Raw genomic sequence first — 19113 nt, 5'->3', positions numbered from 1 at the left:
CACTCGGCCTCGCACTAGAGCTGACCTGTCCACAATACAAAGTGGGAATGACTGAGGCCAACGTGATGCTGTTGGTGTGAGTTGCAAAGGGTTTCTCCATCAGAGCAGCCATGTGGAAACATCTGGGCTTAGCGCAAGACTTGGAATGCATTTGGGCAGCAGGGTCCCGGTGGCCTGGGGTGCGAGGAATGGGACCCCCTGCCGCCCGAGCCGAGCCAGCTGCTTCCTCAAACCCAACAGAGAACCATTTTTTTCCACACTGCTTTCCTTTCCTGTGCCATTTATTAAACGGGTTGTTTTCCCACCTCAAAGGGGCTGGAGTTTGCAAAGTGCCTTATTATTTTTTTTTTGGGGGGGGGGAGGTACAATTCCCAGAATCCTCCAGCCAGTACTTCCGCCATATATTCCAAAAAGCAAACTTTGCTTTTGCCATGTTATACGAGGGACACCATTTTATTATGCCATTGTGCTTAACGGGGCATCCATAGATTTTGGTCTTGGAAAGGGAAGGGACCCTCCAATCCGTTGCAGCTGGATGGCTCTAAACCAGTCCCCCCCCCCCCCCATTTTGATCTGATTCAGTTGCAAAGTTCACACTCGGTGGGTGGCCTTTGTAGGCCTCGGTTTCGCTCAGCACATCGGTATGTGGCGCATGCTTGCGCCATTCCATCCTCTCCGGTGCCAACGTTGGCATTGTGGCTGTTGCTGGGGCAAGGGAAATAAAAGTCTATTTTTTAAATTATTATTCTTTTTCTAAAAATGCTTGCCATTTGGAAATTCAGCCCAGAACTCTTATTGAGACCAGGAAGAAAATCTGGAGCAAATGAGAGGGGGGGAAATCCTCATCTATGCGCACCGACTATAGAATGGCTCTATTTTCCATTCCTCGTTGGCTTCATCTAGTCATGGAACCTCTTCTGTCCATCTCTTCCTTCTGTTTGCACACAGTCCCCAGGACCCCTAAGAGACCCCCAAATCCTGCCCAGAAAACCCCATGAAAGGTTCACCTTAGGTCCTACCCTAATGTTGATGTTGCATGCCTTCAAGTCATTTCCAACTTATGGCAACCCTAAGGTGAACCTTTCGTGGGCAGAGGATGTTCGCCATTGCCTTCCCCTGAGGCTGAAAGTGTGGGACACCCCCAATGGGTTTCCGTGGCTGAGCCGGGATCCGAACCCAGGTCTCCGGAGTCATAGTCCGACGTGCAAAACCATTAAGCCATGCTGGCTCTTTTCTCACCTTGCATGCTTTCTTTACAGGGATGGTCTATGAGCGTAATAAAGATGAAATGAAACGAAATGGTTAGTGGTTGCTGGATTGTGCTGGACCACATTTGCAATACTACTACTACTACTAATAGGTATTTATACCCCGCTCTTTAGAAATGCTCTCAACCAGCCACTTTGGAAGGTGGGTATGTTTAACTAATATCTAAAGGGATGCTGTGTAGAAGATGGAGGAAGCTTCTTTTCTGTGGCTCCAGAGATTTGGATGCAAACCAATGGGTTCCCAAACATTAGGAGGAACTTCTTGACTTTAAGAACGGTTGTTCAGTCGAAGAGATTGCCTCAAAGGGTGATGGACTCTCCAGTTTTGGAGGCCTTTGAACTGTGCGCATCTTTCAGGAGTGCTTCAGTGGGGTCTTCATCCGTCAAAGGCGGTCAGACTAGGTGACCCTTGGGTATCCCTTCCAACTCTTCTATTATTTTAAATGGGCTCTAATAGACACAACCCAAACTCCAAGGAGACATGGGAGAGTTGTGAATCCAACCCATAGTGCACAATAGTACACACAACCAACGTCTTTTCCAAAGACGGGGAGTCTCAAGGCTAGTAGACACATGGGTGTTGTAGTGAGACGGAGCTCTGAAGACTTTGGGACTGCAACTCCCACCATCTCTGAGCTACGTTTCCAAGCTTTGCTAGAAAGCGGAGACATCCTCCCTTGACATTGATGCAACTGAAACACACAGAACGTCCCTGCAAAAAATACCCGTCCTTCCTTTTAAATGGTTTCATTTGGACTGCTTGAAAAGCATGTCTTTTGAAGGATCCTGGGAGTCCCAGGAGAGAGGTAACCTTTTGGAGCTTTTGATAGAAAGCAGAGACAGCAGCGCCTGACAATGATAAACCTCCTGCAGAAACACACTGAATAATATTCTCATAAAAGAAAGAAAAAGTGAGCTCTTTCTTTCCAATTTGTTTCCTTTGGATGGTTTCAAAGCCTCCTGCTCCAGGGATCTGGGCAGGCGGCGATCCAAAAAGGTAACTTTTTCTGAACTTTGACGGAAAGCAGAGACACCAGCGATAACCGAAAGACATGGAATAGTCCTATTCTATACGAATCTCTCCTTGCTTTCCTTACTGCTTTCGACATGTTTCCGAAACGTTTCAAGTCAGGCCAAGAGAGATATCGCAGCTATGTGCGTGTCTGTTGTTTTAAAAACGTGGTGATCTCTATCAAGCCGCTATGCGCTTTTTCTGATACAAAATCCATGCACTTCAGGAGGGGGGGTTGTTAAAGAAAGAAAGAATTAAAGGTGGGAAGGAGTACTTTCAGATAGTTTTTCAAAGCAAGGAGGGGGAGAAGAACGGTGATGGTTTCCAGATGAGCATTTAACTAAACTTAACATTCCTCCGGGTACTTAAAAGAGCGTTCCTCCTCCACCGCCAGCCCTCCGCTTTTCTTCCAAATACGTATTGGCTTTTGTTCCAACATCGCAGCCACGCTCATGCGGAGAGGAAGATGCACACGCAAGAGGAGATACTGGCTTCTTTCCTCCTCCCAGAGATGCTCTGGACCAGTTTGTTTTGTGTGTGGTACACCTTCAGGTTGTTTCCAACTTATGGCGACTCTATCACAGGGTTTTCTTGACGTGTTTCTTCAGAGGAGGCTTGCCACTGCTATCCAGTGGCTGAGAGAGTGTGGCTGCCCAAAGTCACCCAATGGGTTTCCATGGCCAAGCCAGGACTTGAACCCTGGTCTCAAGAGTCTTTTAGTCCAGTGCTGAAACCACAGCATCACATTGGCTCTCGGTCGTACTTAACAAATCCATAGGTACGTTGCAGAAACGTAATGACATTTGGCTTGTGAATTGCAAAGGTGGACATGCAGGAATTTACAGTGGCCCACTGAAGCTTATTATATTGTTGTGTGTGTTTCCAAGTCATGACTTATGGCAGCCCCATCACAGGGTTTTCTTGGCAGTATCTGTTCAGGTTTGCCTTCCTCACAGGGTTTCCATGGCTGAGTGGGGATTCGAACCCTGGTCTCTCAGAGTCCAGTGCTCAAACTACCTTATTCCAATCTTCTATTTAAGATAGATAGATAGATAGATAGATAGATAGATAGATAGATAATTTTAAACTGTAGGTTTGATATTTACTTGTGAGTCAGGTCCTGTGTTATTATTTTCTCTGCTCTCATATCATGACAGGTAGAGTCTGCCTCCTTCCTTGCTTTCTCTAAGCTCTCAGGTGAAGTCCTTTTCAATCTGAGAACTAGGGGATGTAAAGAATCATAATAACTGTAAGATCTCCTACCATTTGCATGAGCTCAGCAGTTGCTCTGGCAAACGGACATCTCTGAACAGACTCAAAAAGCCCAGGCCGGCGAGTATAAAGGAAGGAAGATCTATGGAGTGGGAAGTTTTTTCGGCGGGGGGATTACAAATGGTAAACTTCAGCAGAGGCTGGAAGGAGAGGGATGGAGGGAGACTAGCCTTCAAAGTGGAGTTTCACCAGGTGGCCGCAGCTGCCAATTCAAATGGAAAAGCGGCCCCTGCACATCCCTCCCCTTTCTATACACAAAGAGGAGGCACACTAAAGCAAGAGGGTGGAGGCGGGGTGTGTGCGTGTGTCTTGTCACTTTTATTTGAGTTCCCAGAGCAGCACCTTCCCGGCTGTCTCTGGGAGAAGGCGATATACAAAACAGGATTGGATTCCAGGCATTGACCTAGAGATAAAGAGCCCGGTGCTTCCAAAGACGGCAGTCACGAGGCCAAGGGCCCTTCGGTCTTCCTGGAGGGCGAAACTTCAGGTACCTGCGTTCCTCTGCCACGGAGGGAGGGGTCCTTCAGCCCCCTGTCATTGCTCCTGTGAGAGAAAGAGGATTTACTGTTAAACACTTCACAACCTAAAGCCAGGAGGGCTGCCACTGGGGTTAATCCGCTGTCATCCCATTATTCCATCTGCTTTAAAAACGTCCCAGTTTCTCCTCTTCCTCCCTCCTTTGTCCTCAGCTTCCTTCAGTTGCTGCAAACTGAGTTCACAGGGAAAAAGCAGTTTACACTCAGTTATAGAAAGAGAGTGAAATCTTGCCATATGAGTAGGTTCAGGCAAAAGCAAATTGCTGCACCCTCCTCTAGCCTGTGTGTTCTTCCTTGTTAATACCTTTTGCCCTCTTGATCACAATTCTTGGCCTTACTTAAACCAGGATATATGTGGCATAGCAGTGTGGTCAGAGCAGAGCAGAGTGGGAAAACATTGGCCAACACATGGCCATGCTTGGCCTCCCCAAAATAGTATTTGAGAACCAATTCCAAGGGGTACAGCCCTCCAGGGTCTAATGGGGGGCAACACCCTGGCAGTTGCCTTTCTCCAGATAAGAGAAGCCAGTGGTCTGACCCGAATTTAGGAACATTACTTTTTTGGACTACAATGCCTGGGGATGCTGGGAGTTGTAGTCTAAAAAAAGTAATCTTTTCCCAAGGTCTGGGTCTGAATGAGCAGGAAGCAGCTTCTCTTGTTGCCATGAAGTGAGGTTCTATCCCAAATTTGACTAAAATGGGCAGAGAGCTCAGATTTTCCCAGGGAAATTCCAAAGATAGTTGTTTCCCCCCCATATGTGTGCTCTCCCTCCACATCCAAGAGGAACAATAATGTGGGTTTTCATGCATCAAAGATTATTCACAGCTTTGAGCGGACGCAACCACACAAACATTTACGGGAGCATCATGCTGAAGGGCTTACTCACTTCCAAGGGAGTTTGCATCCTCAATATGAGGATGTGTTTTTTGGGGGGGAGGAGAGAACAACAACTATAAACTTTTCAATGGCCTTTTGCAACACTCTGGGGACCCTGACGCAGTTCTGGCAAATGGTTTTGATGGGGATGGCCAAGCCGTCTGGACCTGGTCCTTCAGAAGAGGGGAGAGGGCAAGGCTGCTGGATGGCTCCACATTCTACTTTCCTCCTCCATAAAATATCCTTGTTTGCCCTTCACTGGTTAGCAATGGAGAAGCACCAACAGGAGATGGGCATCTCTTTTCCCTCTCCCTGACCCATGGCAGCTAAAGCAGTGTTAAACCGCATTAACACTAATGAAAAGGGTGCCAAGTGGGAAAGGCTCATCTATGTTATATCTGAAAGGAGGGGTTGGGAGATGGAGGAAGCTTTGTGTTCACTTAAACCTTCCTTGTGACTGCCTCAACCCTCTTGAATTTCATGATGTCTGGGTACCCCCAATTTACAAGTGTCCCTCCTCGAGCAGAAATGCGCCTGGCTACAGTTACGGAAAACAGTTCATGAATCTTGCCTACAAAATCTGATGCTACGATACATTTATTCAGTCTTCAAGATACCTAAAGAACCGCTACTGTTTTTTTTATATATAGCAGTCTCATAGGTTTGTCATTTGTTGCTGAACGAAAACATCTGGAGGACTGATTCCCATCGCCACGTCTCTGTGCTTTGGAACCAGCATCACCTCCTGCCTGACTAAAAGCAAGTGACCCCCAATGGAGGTTTCCTCAAAGGGAGACTCACCTTGACAAATCTTCCATGGAGGAGGTAAGGGGACTGGAAATCATGCTGGCAATTGGAATAAGCCATCCCTAAGCCCATCCCTGATCCAAAAGCAATGGGCCAGGTCTTCCCTGAAATGGAAAAGACAATGTTGGAAGACCACAGCAGTGGGTTGAGGAGCCACATGTAACCCATGGGATGCACTTTCCTCACCTCTGGCTTCAGAAGGGCACCAGTTACAGGAGGTGACTAAAGACTGGCTAGAAATCAAGACATCAGAGATTTAAATTTCCCTCGCTTCAAACTCACCTGGTCAGTTTCTAGGATCCTCTCACTTTCTCTTAGCCTCAATTCCGCTGCAATGCAACAATAATTTACATTTTTTGTAAGGAGTGTGGCTAGAAAAGGTTTTTTTTGTTGAGCTGTATATATATTCATTTTTATACAGGGGCTCCCTGAGACCTGGAAATTATTTTAAGGGTTCCTCTAGGGCTACATAATGTGCACATAAAGGATTCTGAACACCTGAAATCTCTGGACAAAATGTAGTCCCAAAAAGAATGATGGAGAATTACAAGCTTCTTGGAGGAAGGAAGAGATTACAAAAGTCTCTGAGAAAGAACGCTGGGGCATGAGACATGTCAGGAAATCTGACCACCAATATGCAAGCAAATCCTGTCGCATCTATGGGTTTTTTTGCCTCTCCGAGGGCTCCTTCCTCCTTATTTACGCATCCCACCTACGGCACGCATAGGCCATATCCCGCAAAATGCATGGTGAAGAAAACCCAGGTTTAAAAATGGGTCGCTGTGTTCGGTTTGGACGCCCAAGATGGTTGCAGTTACTTTAAACAGAGAGACAGCGCTGTGTAAATAGACATTAAAAATGTTTATCAAGTCGCAGACTGTGGGATGGCCTTCCGCAGGTCGCGTCTGTGCAACTTTTCATTCTCCAAAACAAAGAGAATACAAATGTCACCGTCTGGTTTGGGCAGGAGCCTTGTTTGGAAAGAGTGAGTGAACCACCCAAAGGAAAAGGAAAAGGCCAACAACACGGCAAAGGACAATCTCTTTATCAACTGCAGAGAGTAAATGAGCCAGAACGCTAAGCGCCACTTACTTTTGAAGAAGATGACTGAGAAGACAATGCCCAGGCCAAAACCAGCACCTGCAAAAGCAAGAGGAAAGAGTTAAAAAACAAGGCCAGGGCTGTGGAGACAGAGATGGAAGCAATTTGGGGCGGAGGGGGAGTCGGATGAAATGTTCCGACTCTGACGTCTAAATAAAAGCTTTTAATATTAAATGTTGAGTGTGTTGCATTTTTATGGGAATTTAAACAAGTTTCCTTGTTCGGAAATTTGAATCAAATAAACATATTATTATGCCCAACCAATTCAAGTGGACGTTTGTTCCTGTCGTGGTAATGAAATGCCTTGTGCTACCATTTTACTACAGTACATTTGTTGCTCCTAATTAATATACGTTTGCCATTGATGAATGAATCCCAGTTGGAATCGGACAGCAGGAAAATAGAAGAGTTTGAGTCCAAAATGCGGACTCCGCAGCATAGAAAGAGAGAGCTAATTTGCCACTTTTCAAGAGGGGAAAAATAATTTGTTATAGGAAAGGAAGGCAGCCTAGTGGACTTCAGATTGGAAGGGGCTACTACAACTCCCATATTGACTCAAGAGTCCTTCCCCAGAGCTTTGGAAAAGTGGCTTGTTTGGGATGACCATCCCCTGGATCTCCTGCCAACAGGTGACTGGGGGAGTATGGGTGATGTTGTCCCAAAAACTAACTTTGCTTGGCTCTGCCCTTTCCCAGCCTCTGGTCTCTCATTGCATTTCCCAGGCTTCCCCGGCATCCTTTTAGCCAGAGATCAAACCTGAGACTTTCTGCCCACGCAGCATATAAACCAACAACGAAGTCTAGTTGCTGCCGCAACTGAGTCACAGGTAACCCTTCCGCCTCTAACATGGGAAATTAAATCCTGAAGGGCATTATACATCCACCAGGAATGCTGTCAAAGCCTTACCGGAACCTTAAAATGACTCCTAATGTCCTGTGCTGACGCATGGGTTTTTCCCTTCCTAGAAAAGAGATTTCTATTAAGCATTGGAAAGAATTTCCTTACAGTAAGAGCTGTCTGGAAGTGGAATAGAGCCCCTTGCAAGAGGATGAAGTCTTCTTGGCTGGACGTTTGTAGGAGAGAAAGCGGAAAGGTGCCGTGATTGCTATCTTTAAGTAACTGAAGGGATGTCATGGAGAAGATGGAGCAAGTTTCTCTTCTGCTACTCTAGAAACAGGGAGCAATGGATTCAATTCCCAAGAAAAGAGATTCCATCTAAACATCAGGAAGAAGTTCTTGGCTGTATGAGAGCGGAATGGGCTGCATTGGAAGGCGATGGACTCTCCATCTTTGGAGGCCCTCAAAGACAAGTTGGATGGATTGAACTAGACGACCCTTGGGCTCCTTTAAGAATTTATGGTCCCACAGGAAATTGGATGGGAATGCTTTAGCTGAGGACTTTCTGCATCAGTATAAGCTTAGGCTAGATGATGCTTGGGATGCCTCCCAACTATCCAGCTTCGTGATTCAACCACTAAGGTAAAGGATCTTCCAAGACAGCTTTGCACTGAGCCATTGCACGGATTCAGCTAGCCCAGCATTTAACTCTGGACCAGTTTCTTCCAAGCCAAGTGGCTGGAGCCAATGCAAAAGGGAAGGTGGGAACCAAAGAGGCCTGGCATGGGGTAAAGAGAGAGAGAACGAGAGAGAGGGAGCACGCAAGCCCCTTCTTTCGGCTTTTATCCCCTGTCCGTTTGTTTGCTTTGTAAGTGAGACCTTTCATGTTTTATTGTTATGAAGTTAAAGGCTGGCCTGGAGGTGCTGATCTTTAGTAGAAACAGCTGCGGCAGTGGATGTCCCTCTCCAAGCATGAAACGCATGGTGCCTTAAAAAGGGGGGTTAGGAGGAACGGAAGGCTTCAAAGGTCCATCTTCTCTTTAGAGGGAAAGACCAGCGCTTGGCCTGCGCTCTGGGACATGTCCCATCACCTTGGGGAGATTGTAGAAATAACAGTTCACAAGGACAGTTCACAAGAAACTCAGGGGGAAGAGGGGAAAAGTGGAATTGTTGTCCTTCCCAGGAAGCTCAGGCAAAAGCAAACTGCTGCAGCTTCCCCCAGCTTGTGGGTTCTCCCTCATGAATAACGTTTGCCATCCTGAGCATGCTCTGATGTTGCTTGGCCCCACACGTGTCGGTTTTCATCTACAACATGCAAACTCCTCCTTGGGATGGCTGACCTGGTCACAGTGACAAATGCCTTAGTTCCATCCTGTTTGGATTAGTGAAATGTGCTCTGTTTGAAGCTGCTGTCAAAAGTGTTTGGACATTTCAAGTGGATAGAAATGCTGCAACCACACTGTAAATGGGGGCTGGTTTGCAGGAACGCAAGTCTCACAACATGACAACAGCTCCACTGGCTGCCGGTCCGCTTCTAGGCACATAAAGCCCTATATGTTTGGGTCCAGACTATCTGAAGGACCTTGAGTTCCTATGCAAGTCTGCTGGAAACGCTAAAATTTTCATCTCGCAATCCCACCGCCATCGCAGAAACGTTTGGATGGGAATGCAGGAGACAGGACCTTTTCTGCGGCTGCCCCTATGCTCTGCAACTACCTTTCTAGGTGCATTATTATTATTATTAACCTTTATTTATAAAGCGCTGTAAATTTACACAGCGCTGTACATACAATCTTTTTGATTGGATGGTTCCCTGCCCTCAGGCTTACAATCTAAAAAGACACGACACAAAAGGAGAAGGGAAAGATGGAGGGAAAGGGGCCTCTCTAGTAGGATAATACATATAAAATACATAGCAAAACAGGAAATGATTCAATAAAACAGGCAACAAGAGAACATCAAATAGCAGGTGACAATTATGCAATGCCTGGGAACGCTGCCCTGAACAGGATGGTCTTCAACTCCGTTTTGAAGCTGGTTAAAGAAGTGATGGCTCTTGCTTGTGGGGGAAGAAGGTTCCAGGAGTGAGGGGCAGCAAGTGAAAAGGGGCGAATTCGGGATGGGGCAGAGGAAATCCTGGATGTGCACAATGCATTGTGTGCATTGTGCACATGCTCAAGTCCTGTGAAATACAATAGGGGAGTAAATGGTGTCTGCGATATGGCAAAAATCAAGATTTGCTTTTTGGAATGTATATATATATTACTAAATATCTGCAAGCTGCGGATGGTTGAATCCGTGGATAAGGAATCTGTGGATATGGCGGCCAGACTGTATCCTTTCTTATTTCACAAACAACCCTCAATTCCTAAATTCGGGGGGGAAAGTTGATCGACATTGATGGATTAATTGAAACCGGCACATCCTCCACCATCATGTCATTACATCACAGTATTAAATATATATATATATATATATATATATATATATATAGAGTTATCTTACAAAAGGTTTCCTGTTCAGATATAAAGGGTCTGATGATGAGCAGTGACCAATGTCATCCCTCCCCTCTCCTTACCACAATTTCCTTGAGGAACAGCTGGCGCTCTGGATTATTTTTTCCGAAGGCCGGGGGTAAAGGGCGAGGGTGTTTATTCTATTTAAAAACAAATTACCATCTGCAAGGATCCATCAAAGGTTCAAAATGTTTGGCCCCTTGACCCGGGCTCAAACAAATCTCTCCCCCCCTCGGCACGCTGCCCTTTCTTCCAAGCCCTTTAAGGAAAAATAATTATTTCAACACGGAGAGGGAGTGGGGGGAGAAGAAGAGAAAGAGAGAGAGAGAGAGATGGGTGTTTGCTCAAACTGTCCAGCTTCAGCAAGGCCGGTCACGCGCTTCCTGCCCAAGACTGTGCCTCCCCTCTGCCAACCCAAACAAGTTAGCTAATCAACGAGAAATGGAACGATTTACAAGGGAAACGGAGAGATCGCGCATCATTCACTCGTGGCAGCACCTTCCTTGGAAAAGAGGTGCTTCCGCTACCACATTTCCCCACCTTTTCTGGGAATCCGTCTCCAGCTCTTGCCCACAAAAGGCTTAAGAGTGGCATCCAACCATTCAGGCTTCCCGTCCTCCCAGTCAAAGGTTGCCATTTTGTAAGCTGCCTTGAGCCCGATTGTCAAGGAAAGGGTGGGGTATAAATGGATATAATTGCTGTTGTTCATGTTACTACTGTTGTTGTTGTTGTTGTTGTTTAACCTACATTCCTCCCCTCCAACCCTCGCCACCTGAGGCAACCGCCTCACCCTGCCTAATGGGAGGGCTGGCCAAGGCTCAAGCTCAACAGGTAAGCCTTTCTGGATAATGGAAGAGCTGACGGATGTGCCACAGGGAGTATAGTATGTAAGCAGGAGGCGCCCTATCTGTTTACCTTGTGCGCTGACCATATGTAAAAACAGGATTGGCTGTGCTGGCCAAATGGCCGTAATAAAGTTATTATTATTATTATTATTATTATTATAAAACAGGATTGGAGCCGGAGGAAGGAGCCATGAAAATAGGAGGCGCATCAACAACTGAAAATATGCAGATGACACTATACTATTAGTAGAGAACAGCAAAGACCTGGAATGAAGGAAGAACAAAGGTGGGTTTATAGGTGACCGTTCACAAAAATAATGACCACAGATGATTTACTTAAGTTTAAAGCAGATGACGGAGATACTGAAGAAGTGAAAGGTTTCCCCTACATTAATAAAAACGGAGATTGCAGTCAAGAAATCAGAAGATGACTTGGACTCGGAAGGGCAGCTGTGAAAGAACAAGAGAAGATCATGAAGTGTAAAGATGTACATTCAATATGGAAGTTGGGATGGACCTAACTTCCCTAGAGAAGATCATGAAGTGTAAAGATGTACATTGAATATGGAAGTTGGGATGGACTTAACTTCCCATGCTCCCTCCATGCTCAATTTCCTTTGAAGAGGGCATATCACAGTTTCTCAAAAACACAAAAACATATACATTCCCTCCTCCTTCAACATCATCGCCACCTGACCAAGGGATGCAGGCCGCTGCAGCTGTTTCTACTAAAGACCGGCACCTCCAGGCCATAACAATAAAACATGAAAGGTCTCGCTTACAAGGAAAACAAACCAAGAAGGAATTAAAGGGAAGGATCACGCTGCACCAGGCCTCTCCGGCTGGCCTCTCTCCCTTCCCAAATCCTCCCAATTTTTCGGAAGATGAGGTTTTCCTTCCTGACAGGGCTCTGGGACACTCAACTTGGATGGACAAACGGCAGTAAAAGACCGACAATAAAAGTCTATTAACACCAGCAAAGCAACTTCCACTGAGATCTATGGTATCTTTGTCCTGTGCAAAGGCCCAAAACACTGACTTTCTCATGACGTCTTTTCACGGTTACCTCTGGAAAAACCTTTAGGTGCTGCACCTTTGAAGAAAAAAGCAATTCAATCATTATTAAGCATTTCACTTTCAGATGTCAAAACAAATGAAGCATTACAGGGAAAGGAGCATTAGTGTGGGTTTTTGTTGTTGCAGGATTTATGAGCTTGCATGTACAGGCGCATCTCCGGATGGCAATATCCCTTCCAAGCGAACATGGATCCTGTCGGGGAACCCTCTGAAACAGAATGCCAGGGAAAGCCAATGTTTTCTCCATGCTGACAAGCGGATTAAGGCGCTTAAATTATTTCCTTGGCTTAATCGCCCCTCAGTCTATCCTGAAGACAGTTTCAAAGAGGGACCTGGGAGTCTTCGTTGTTGCTTCCTGGGAACAATGGGAAAACAGTTGTTCTAACTTGTTCCTCCTCTGGGGAAAGCAGAGAGAGCTTAAAAGAGCCCACCTTTCGGCAGCTAGCTATAGAAAGCCAACAGGCATTACTGACAGGCTTTTAATATCATGCTTCATCAAAGGAAGGCACCAAATTTGCATCCCATCTCCAATGGTAAATCTTGGCCAAATGTCTTCAGAAGAGCTTTGCCCTCGCTTTCCTCTGAGGCTGAGAGAGGGCAACCTGCTCAGTTTGAGATGCCATGGCTGAGTGAGGATTTGAACCCTGGTCTGATGGAGTCCTAATACACCTCACTGGCTCTCGACTGCCCTGTTCTTGTTGTTAGGTTCCTTCAAGTTGACTCCAACGTATGGTGAGCCTGTCATAGGGTTTTCTTGAGCAGATTGATCTGGGGAGGTTATTCAGCCTTCTATTTGGCTGAAAGAATTGCCTAAGTCTTCCAAGGGATTTCTATGGCTGAGGAGGGATTCAAAACCTGGTCTCCTGAAGTCCTAGTCCAGCACCCAAACTACAACACACCACTCCGGCTCTCTTAGTATTTATCTTCCGACCTAATGAAATCCTGGCTACTCTGTACAACCAGACGTCAACACGCCATAAATTCCCCAATGCAACTTAATCCTCAAGGCTGGCGCGTAAAATTAAAACCATGCACATCTCCTGCAGCAATCTTCCAAACACAAAGCAGCTCCTGGCAAAGAAGGAGGGAAAAGTATATTAAAGACTAGCTAGGAAAGACAGTCAACACAAATTGCACAAGAGGGATGCTCGCTTGACGTCAGGGACAGGCAGGACTCTGCAGGCGCAAAGAAACTGGTCCATCGAGTAAGACCAGCAACGAAAGTGTTTGTCCGGGTTCCCCAAAGTCAAGGAGGGGTGCCGCTGGGGAAAGGGCCTCCTCTGCGGTTGCACCCCAACATTGTGACTCCCTCCCTTGGGAAGCACGCCTGGCGCCATCGCTGCTGCCATCAGTCAGATGCCAGGATAAGACAGCCCTTACTTTCTGAACCTTTTAAACCAGAATAATAGCCTTTGGGTTTTCTTATGGGGTTGCTGGCTTATCTTCTGTGGCTGTGAGAACTAAATGTGGTACTATATATATATATATATATATATATATATATATTTTCACTGGGGACACAGGACCCCAGTGAAAATGGGAAAACCGCAAATGAAAAACCCACCTTTTTTAAATCAAGAAACACCTCTCTAGTATTTCTAGGTCCTCCAGAGCAACTCTATGGTCAACATCCACTGGAAGTTGACCATAGAATTGCACTGGAGAACCTACAAATGCCTAGGGAAGTGTTCTCTCTAGAAATCTCTAGTCATGTTGGAGGACCCAGAGATTCTTAAGGAGAAAATATTAATCGAATTTTCAAACGATCAAATCCCGAAATTGAAAGCCACATACTCAGAGGGCTAACTGTATAAGTGCTGCTTTGTCTCACTGTATACTTTTATACTGTGGCATAGGAACCTCTCTCTATTCTTTCCATGCTATTCCTGTCTCTGGTACCAAATTTCCCATTAAAGTCGTAATGCTCAGGGAGGCATAAAAATACAGTACAGTGGTGCCTCGGGTTACGAAATTAATTCGTTCCGCTGTCAATTTCGTAACCCGAAAGGCTTTCGCAAGCCGAATCCCCATAGGCGCTAATGGGGAAAAGCCGCGATTTGGTGTGAAATCGCGCAGAAAAGCACCAAAAGTTTTTTCGTAACCCGAAAAAACTTTCTTAACCCGGAACAATAATTTCCTATGGGTTTTTTTCGTATCCTGAAAATTTCGTAACCTGGGTAATTCGTATCCCGAGGTACCACTGTATGCTCTGTGTGTGTGTGTGCGCATGGGTATTAGTCTGTGATCCATGTTAAGCGAGCATTGCTCCTTCTCCTTGAGACTCTGGGCCAAGAGCCTGTGTCCCAACATGACTCTGGCCCAATTCGGAGAAAGCTGTGAGAAACGTCTGCTGGGAACCGCTGGCAAGGCTCCGGCTGGGAAAAACTCACACGCTATCATTGTGCAACAGGGAGCTGATCCTCAAAACAAAAACATGCATTGGCACGGCAGAGGCGGGGGCACCCTTGCCCACAAGGGATCCTCTGTGCCCATTTGCCAGGAGGATGCCGCGAGCCTCAGACGCAGCCCTCCCAAACCCTGTAACCTCAAGGTTAGGGGTGGATGCCTGAGAGGTTGTTGGGCTCCCAACCACCCCAGTCAGCACTGCCACAGGCGAAGGCTCATGGGAACTACAGTCCCCAAAAGCATCTGAAAAGCTGGGTCTCGTAACAATGCTTACAGGCTACTTTAAGAACGACGAGGAAAAATCGTGGAGGGTAAGTGTATCAAGAGAGGCAGTGTGGTGCAATGGTTTGAGCATCGGACTATGACTCCGGAGACCAGGGCTCAAATTCTCAATCACTGATGAAACCCCACTGGGTGACCTTAGGGATGTCATATCCTGGCAGTTTTTCATTATGAATTTTAAACATGAATTTTATATGTAATTATCGTTCTACGTATTGTAATATAAACACTACATAAACCTCTTCATAATGACAAACCTCCTCTGAACAAACCTTGCCAAGAAAAGCTCAAAGCAGGTTCCTCTTAGTGTCGCCATAAGTTGGAAATGGCTTGAAAGCGCACAATGAAAACCAACAAATGGATATCTGTGAAGTCAAAGACTTTCACGACCAGCATTCATAGTTTTCTGCCGTCTTTAAGGTTTCCTTGGAGGTCTTTAAGCAGAGGCTGGATGGCCATCTGTAGGGGATGCTTTGACTGAGAGTTCCTGCATGGCAGAATAGGGTTGGACTGGATGGCCCTTGGGGTCTCTTCCAACTCTCTCATTGTATGATTCAATGAGTGTTTTTCGGGCTGCGTTTTGGAGGGATTTATTCCTGAAAATGCCAGCCGACAGATGCAGGCGAAACATCGGGAATAAAGTCTTCCAGAACACGGCCGTGCTGCTCAAAAAACCCACAGAAAATAAGGGGAGAAAAGAAAAGTAGAAACCTAATCAATAATAGATATTTGGCCGCATGAGCATCTCCTTGGCCCTGATCCAGCAAGCCGCCTCTTCTGCTCTTACCAACCAGACAAGTTGCCACACCATTAATCCCATTTAGGAATCGATGTTCCCACGCCTGTCCCATTTCCCTGTCCCTTTACCACACCCGTTCCATTAAGATCAAATTATTACCTGCGCTGAAGACAGAGACAAAAATTGCACCGGCAAGCATAAATCAGATATTAACTCATTTGCAATTCAAACTGAGTCATGGTATTCTCTCTCTGTCTGTCTTATTGGTTTTTTTACCTCTTTCTTTAACCGCCCGTCGTACGTAAACAGGTTTTATAATGCGATACTTAAAAGCGTGTGAGAAAGGCCGCAGACAGAAGCCGCCCAATCGCAGCCGATGCAGGGCATGTCTTGTGCAACTCTTCCCTTCAAAGCAAGTTTGTGCCCAAGCGTCTGGCAATTCACGGCAACTTGGCTCACCAACATTTCACAGAGACGTGTGGCCAAGTAGCACCAGAGGATGGTAAAAGTTGCGAATGAGTAAGAACAGCAAACTAAGGAGAAGCTGTACTTTTGCCTACTGGAAAGGGCAAGGTTCTGTCCTCTCCTCTCCCTGAGTTAACTGAGTGCCACTGTATTCGGCTTTGGTCAGGACCCACCTGGAATAATGCTGTGTCCTGTTCAAAAAGGTGGAGTGTGTCCAAAGGAGGGCAACCAAAATGGTGATGGCCCTGGAAAGCATGCCTTGTGAGGAGAGCCTTAGGGAATTGCTGGGGATGTTTAGCCTGGAGAAGAGATGGTTAAGAGGTGATATGAGAGCCCTGTTTAAATACTTGAAAGGATCATGGAATCAGATAGTCATATTGAGGAGGGAGCAAGCTTGTTTTCTGCTGCTCCAGAGACTAGGACCCAATGGAGCAATGGATGCAAGCTGCAGGAAAAGAGATTCCAGCTCAACATTTGGAGGAACGCCCTGAGAGTAAGAGAAGCTAAAGAGGTGATATGAGAGCCCTGTTTAAAGATTTGAATGGAGGTCATATTGAGGAGGGAGTAAGCTTGTTTTCTGCTGCTCCAGATAATAGGACCCAATGGAGCAATGGATGCAAAAGAGATTCCAGCTCAACGTTAGGAAGCTCTTCCTGAGAGTAAGGGCTATTCGACAGAGTTGTCTCAGAGCCTCCTCCTCTGGAGGTCTTTAAACAGAGACTGAATGGCCATCTCTTGGGGGAGCTTCGATTAGGAGTTCCTGCATGGCAGAACAGGGTTGGGCTGGGTGGTCCTTGGGGTCTCTTCCGACGCTAGGACTCCGTACGGCTGGGACTGACGTCTGACCAGCAAGCCTTCCTACGGAGAGCCATCTCGACTGTTAAGAACCAAGCCTGCTGGAAGAGATGGTAATACCTGGCAAAGCGGAAGGCAGAAGGCAAAGGTTAGGACCCCGCTGGAAGTGGGGAGCAGGATTCTGTAGCGCTGAGGACAAGGCACTTTCAATGAAGACATCATGGGGCTCCCTAGGGAATCCTGGGAGTTGTAGTTGCTCTGCCCACAAAAAACTACAACTCCCAGGGTTTTATAGTGTCAGAGTGCTTTTGTGTCTTGTTCTACCTTACCTTACACCCTCAAAGGGCGTTCTCTGGGGAGAAATGTCCTTTGAGGTCCACTTTTGGGCTTCGGCTGCTATAAAAGGGGCCAGGGCCCTCCATTTTGCAGGCCTGGGTCCTCCAAAAGTCCTCCAAAGAGGGCCTGCAGGCTCATCGCCGCCCCCCAGCCCTCGCTTTCCTTCCTCACAGGGCCTTTCCCGGGCTCCCTGGCCCCTCGCTCCCCTTCCAGGCCGCTCCCTTACCCAGCTTCACGGCGGAGTCCGCCAAACAACGGTCCCATTTCCTTCCTAAGTCGCCCTCCGACGCCATCTTGGTCGCCTCCGCCTCCAGCTGCCACTCAAGCCTTCCGCCCGCCCCACTTGGAGGCCAAGTCTCGCGAGAGCCGCCGCCCGCTCGGCTTCGGTGAGGAAGCTCTCGCGAGACTTGGAAGGCTTCAGGCGCCTTCCTCGGCGTTGCCAAGGGCAACCAAAGGCTTGACCTTGCGGCCTAGGCCCCAAAGGGAAAAATGAAGCCTAGGAAAAGATTGGGGCTTTTGTAAAAATACAAATATGTTTATAATATAATACAATATTTTTATATTATAAAATATTTTTATTATAATGTTTTATTATATAGTTTATAATATAACAATAAAGTATATAATATTATATAACATAAAATTTTACAATATAATTTTTTTTGTTATGATGTTTTATTATAAAATTTTAATATAACAATTAAATATATAATATTTTATAATATAATTTAATATTTTACAATATAAAATAGTTTTATTATAATGTTTTATTGTCTAATTTATAATGTAACAATAAAATATATAATCTTTTATAATATAAGATTTTACAATATAAAATAATTTTATTATAACATTTTATTACATAATTTATAATATAACAACAGCATATATAATATTTTATAATATAATATTTTATAATATAAAACAATTGTATTATAATATTTTATAATAGAATTTATACCATAATTTATATAATTTTTATAATATAATATTTTTATAATATAACATTTTATAATATATTTTTATAACATTTTATAATATTTTATAATAGAATTTATAGTATAATAATAAAATAAACAACATTTTATAATATAATGTTTTTATAATATAATATAATTTTATTATAATATTTTACAATATTGTATAAAACAATTTATAATATAATAGTAAAATACATTATATAATGAAATATATAATATAGTATAATTTGTGTAAAAATAGGGAGATCTGGTATATACTATATATATATATATATGTTTCTTTTTTAGACCCCCCCTACATAGTCCCCCGTTGGTTCCTCCCAAACTTCCCCTCCTTTCCCACCCAATGGTTTCTCCCAATCATGACTTCCTTTCCCTCCGCTCTCAATGGTCTCCCCCACCTCAGTCCTTCCCCCCAAACAGGCCTTCAAATGGTCTCTCCCTCTTCCCTTCCAGTGCGCATGCGTGTGCCTCCCAGCTCTCCATACTTGGCGATAGCCCGCGAGCCGCCCTCTGATTGGCTGAAGCGGGGAAAGGGGGGCGTGGTTTAGCCCGGCCGTATAACCCGCCAGCCGCTTTAGAGGAGGAGGACTGCGAAGCAAAGGGGGGCGTGGCTACGCTTGGGGAGCCGCGACCGCTGATTGGTTAAAGGGAGGGAATTTAATTGTGACGCACCCCGCGCTCTGTCCTCTGATTGGCTGAGGCGCGGAGGAAGGCGAGGTCGAAGGGGCGTGGCGTGACCCCGGATGTGGAACTCCTAGGCAACGGCGGAAGTGGCCTGAGGAGGAGGTGGCGGCGGAGGAGGAGGAGGAAGGCCGCGGCCTGGCTCAGAGACTCGGAGAGGCCCCAGGGACGGAGCGCCGTCGCCGCTGCTGAGAGCCCGGTCCCGCGGAGCCACAATGGTCAGTACGAGGGCGGCGGCGGCGACGAAGGAGACCCGGTCCCTGAGGAGAAGCGGGGCA

The 19113-nt window shown here is 45.9% G+C and overlaps 2 protein-coding genes across 3 annotated transcripts in view; one reads left to right on the top strand and one right to left on the bottom strand.

Moving 5' to 3' along the window:
• Nucleotides 1-3851: 3851 nt before the first annotated feature.
• LOC149307620 (MICOS complex subunit MIC10-like) lies at nt 3852-17502 on the bottom strand. Its single transcript, XM_089534112.1, has 4 exons — nt 17398-17502; nt 6865-6912; nt 5767-5876; nt 3852-4095 (listed from the first exon to the last, which is right to left on the bottom strand). The coding sequence occupies exons 1-4, from the start codon at nt 17462-17464 to the stop codon at nt 4087-4089; spliced, it is 234 nt and encodes a 77-aa protein (XP_089390238.1). The 5' UTR covers nt 17465-17502; the 3' UTR covers nt 3852-4086.
• A 1388-nt stretch (nt 17503-18890) lies between these two features.
• LOC149307619 (F-actin-capping protein subunit beta isoforms 1 and 2) overlaps nt 18891-19113 on the top strand; it is a 45497-nt gene continuing 45274 nt past the window's right edge. The window contains exon 1 of one of the 2 annotated variants that reach the window (XM_089534110.1): nt 18891-19053. In XM_089534110.1, the coding sequence (XP_089390236.1) occupies nt 19051-19053 (3 nt within the window). In that variant the 5' untranslated portion in view covers nt 18891-19050. The remainder of the gene's footprint in view (nt 19054-19113) is intronic. The other variant, XM_089534111.1, reaches the window with a different exon arrangement.

The sequence above is a fragment of the Sceloporus occidentalis genome, unplaced genomic scaffold, assembly GCF_023333645.1.
Source record: "Sceloporus occidentalis isolate IW3139 unplaced genomic scaffold, rSceOcc1.0.p SCAF_8, whole genome shotgun sequence".
Classification (NCBI taxonomy): Eukaryota; Metazoa; Chordata; class Lepidosauria; order Squamata; family Phrynosomatidae; genus Sceloporus; species Sceloporus occidentalis.
The sequence above is the reverse complement of the archived record's forward strand: the minus strand, read 5'-3'. Positions and strand labels throughout refer to the sequence as shown.

Bases quoted from the DNA above. Each gene is read 5' to 3' on its own strand.
- LOC149307620 (XM_089534112.1), bottom strand. From the start codon at position 17,464: ATGGCGTCGGAGGGCGACTTAGGAAGGAAATGGGACCGTTGTTTGGCG. The intron at 6,913-17,397 runs GTAAGGGAGCGG...TTGCTTTTGCAG, and splicing joins GGACTCCGCCGTGAAGCTGG to GTGCTGGTTTTGGCCTGGGC. The intron at 5,877-6,864 runs GTAAGTGGCGCT...TTTCCATTTCAG, and splicing joins CTCAGTCATCTTCTTCAAAA to GGAAGACCTGGCCCATTGCT.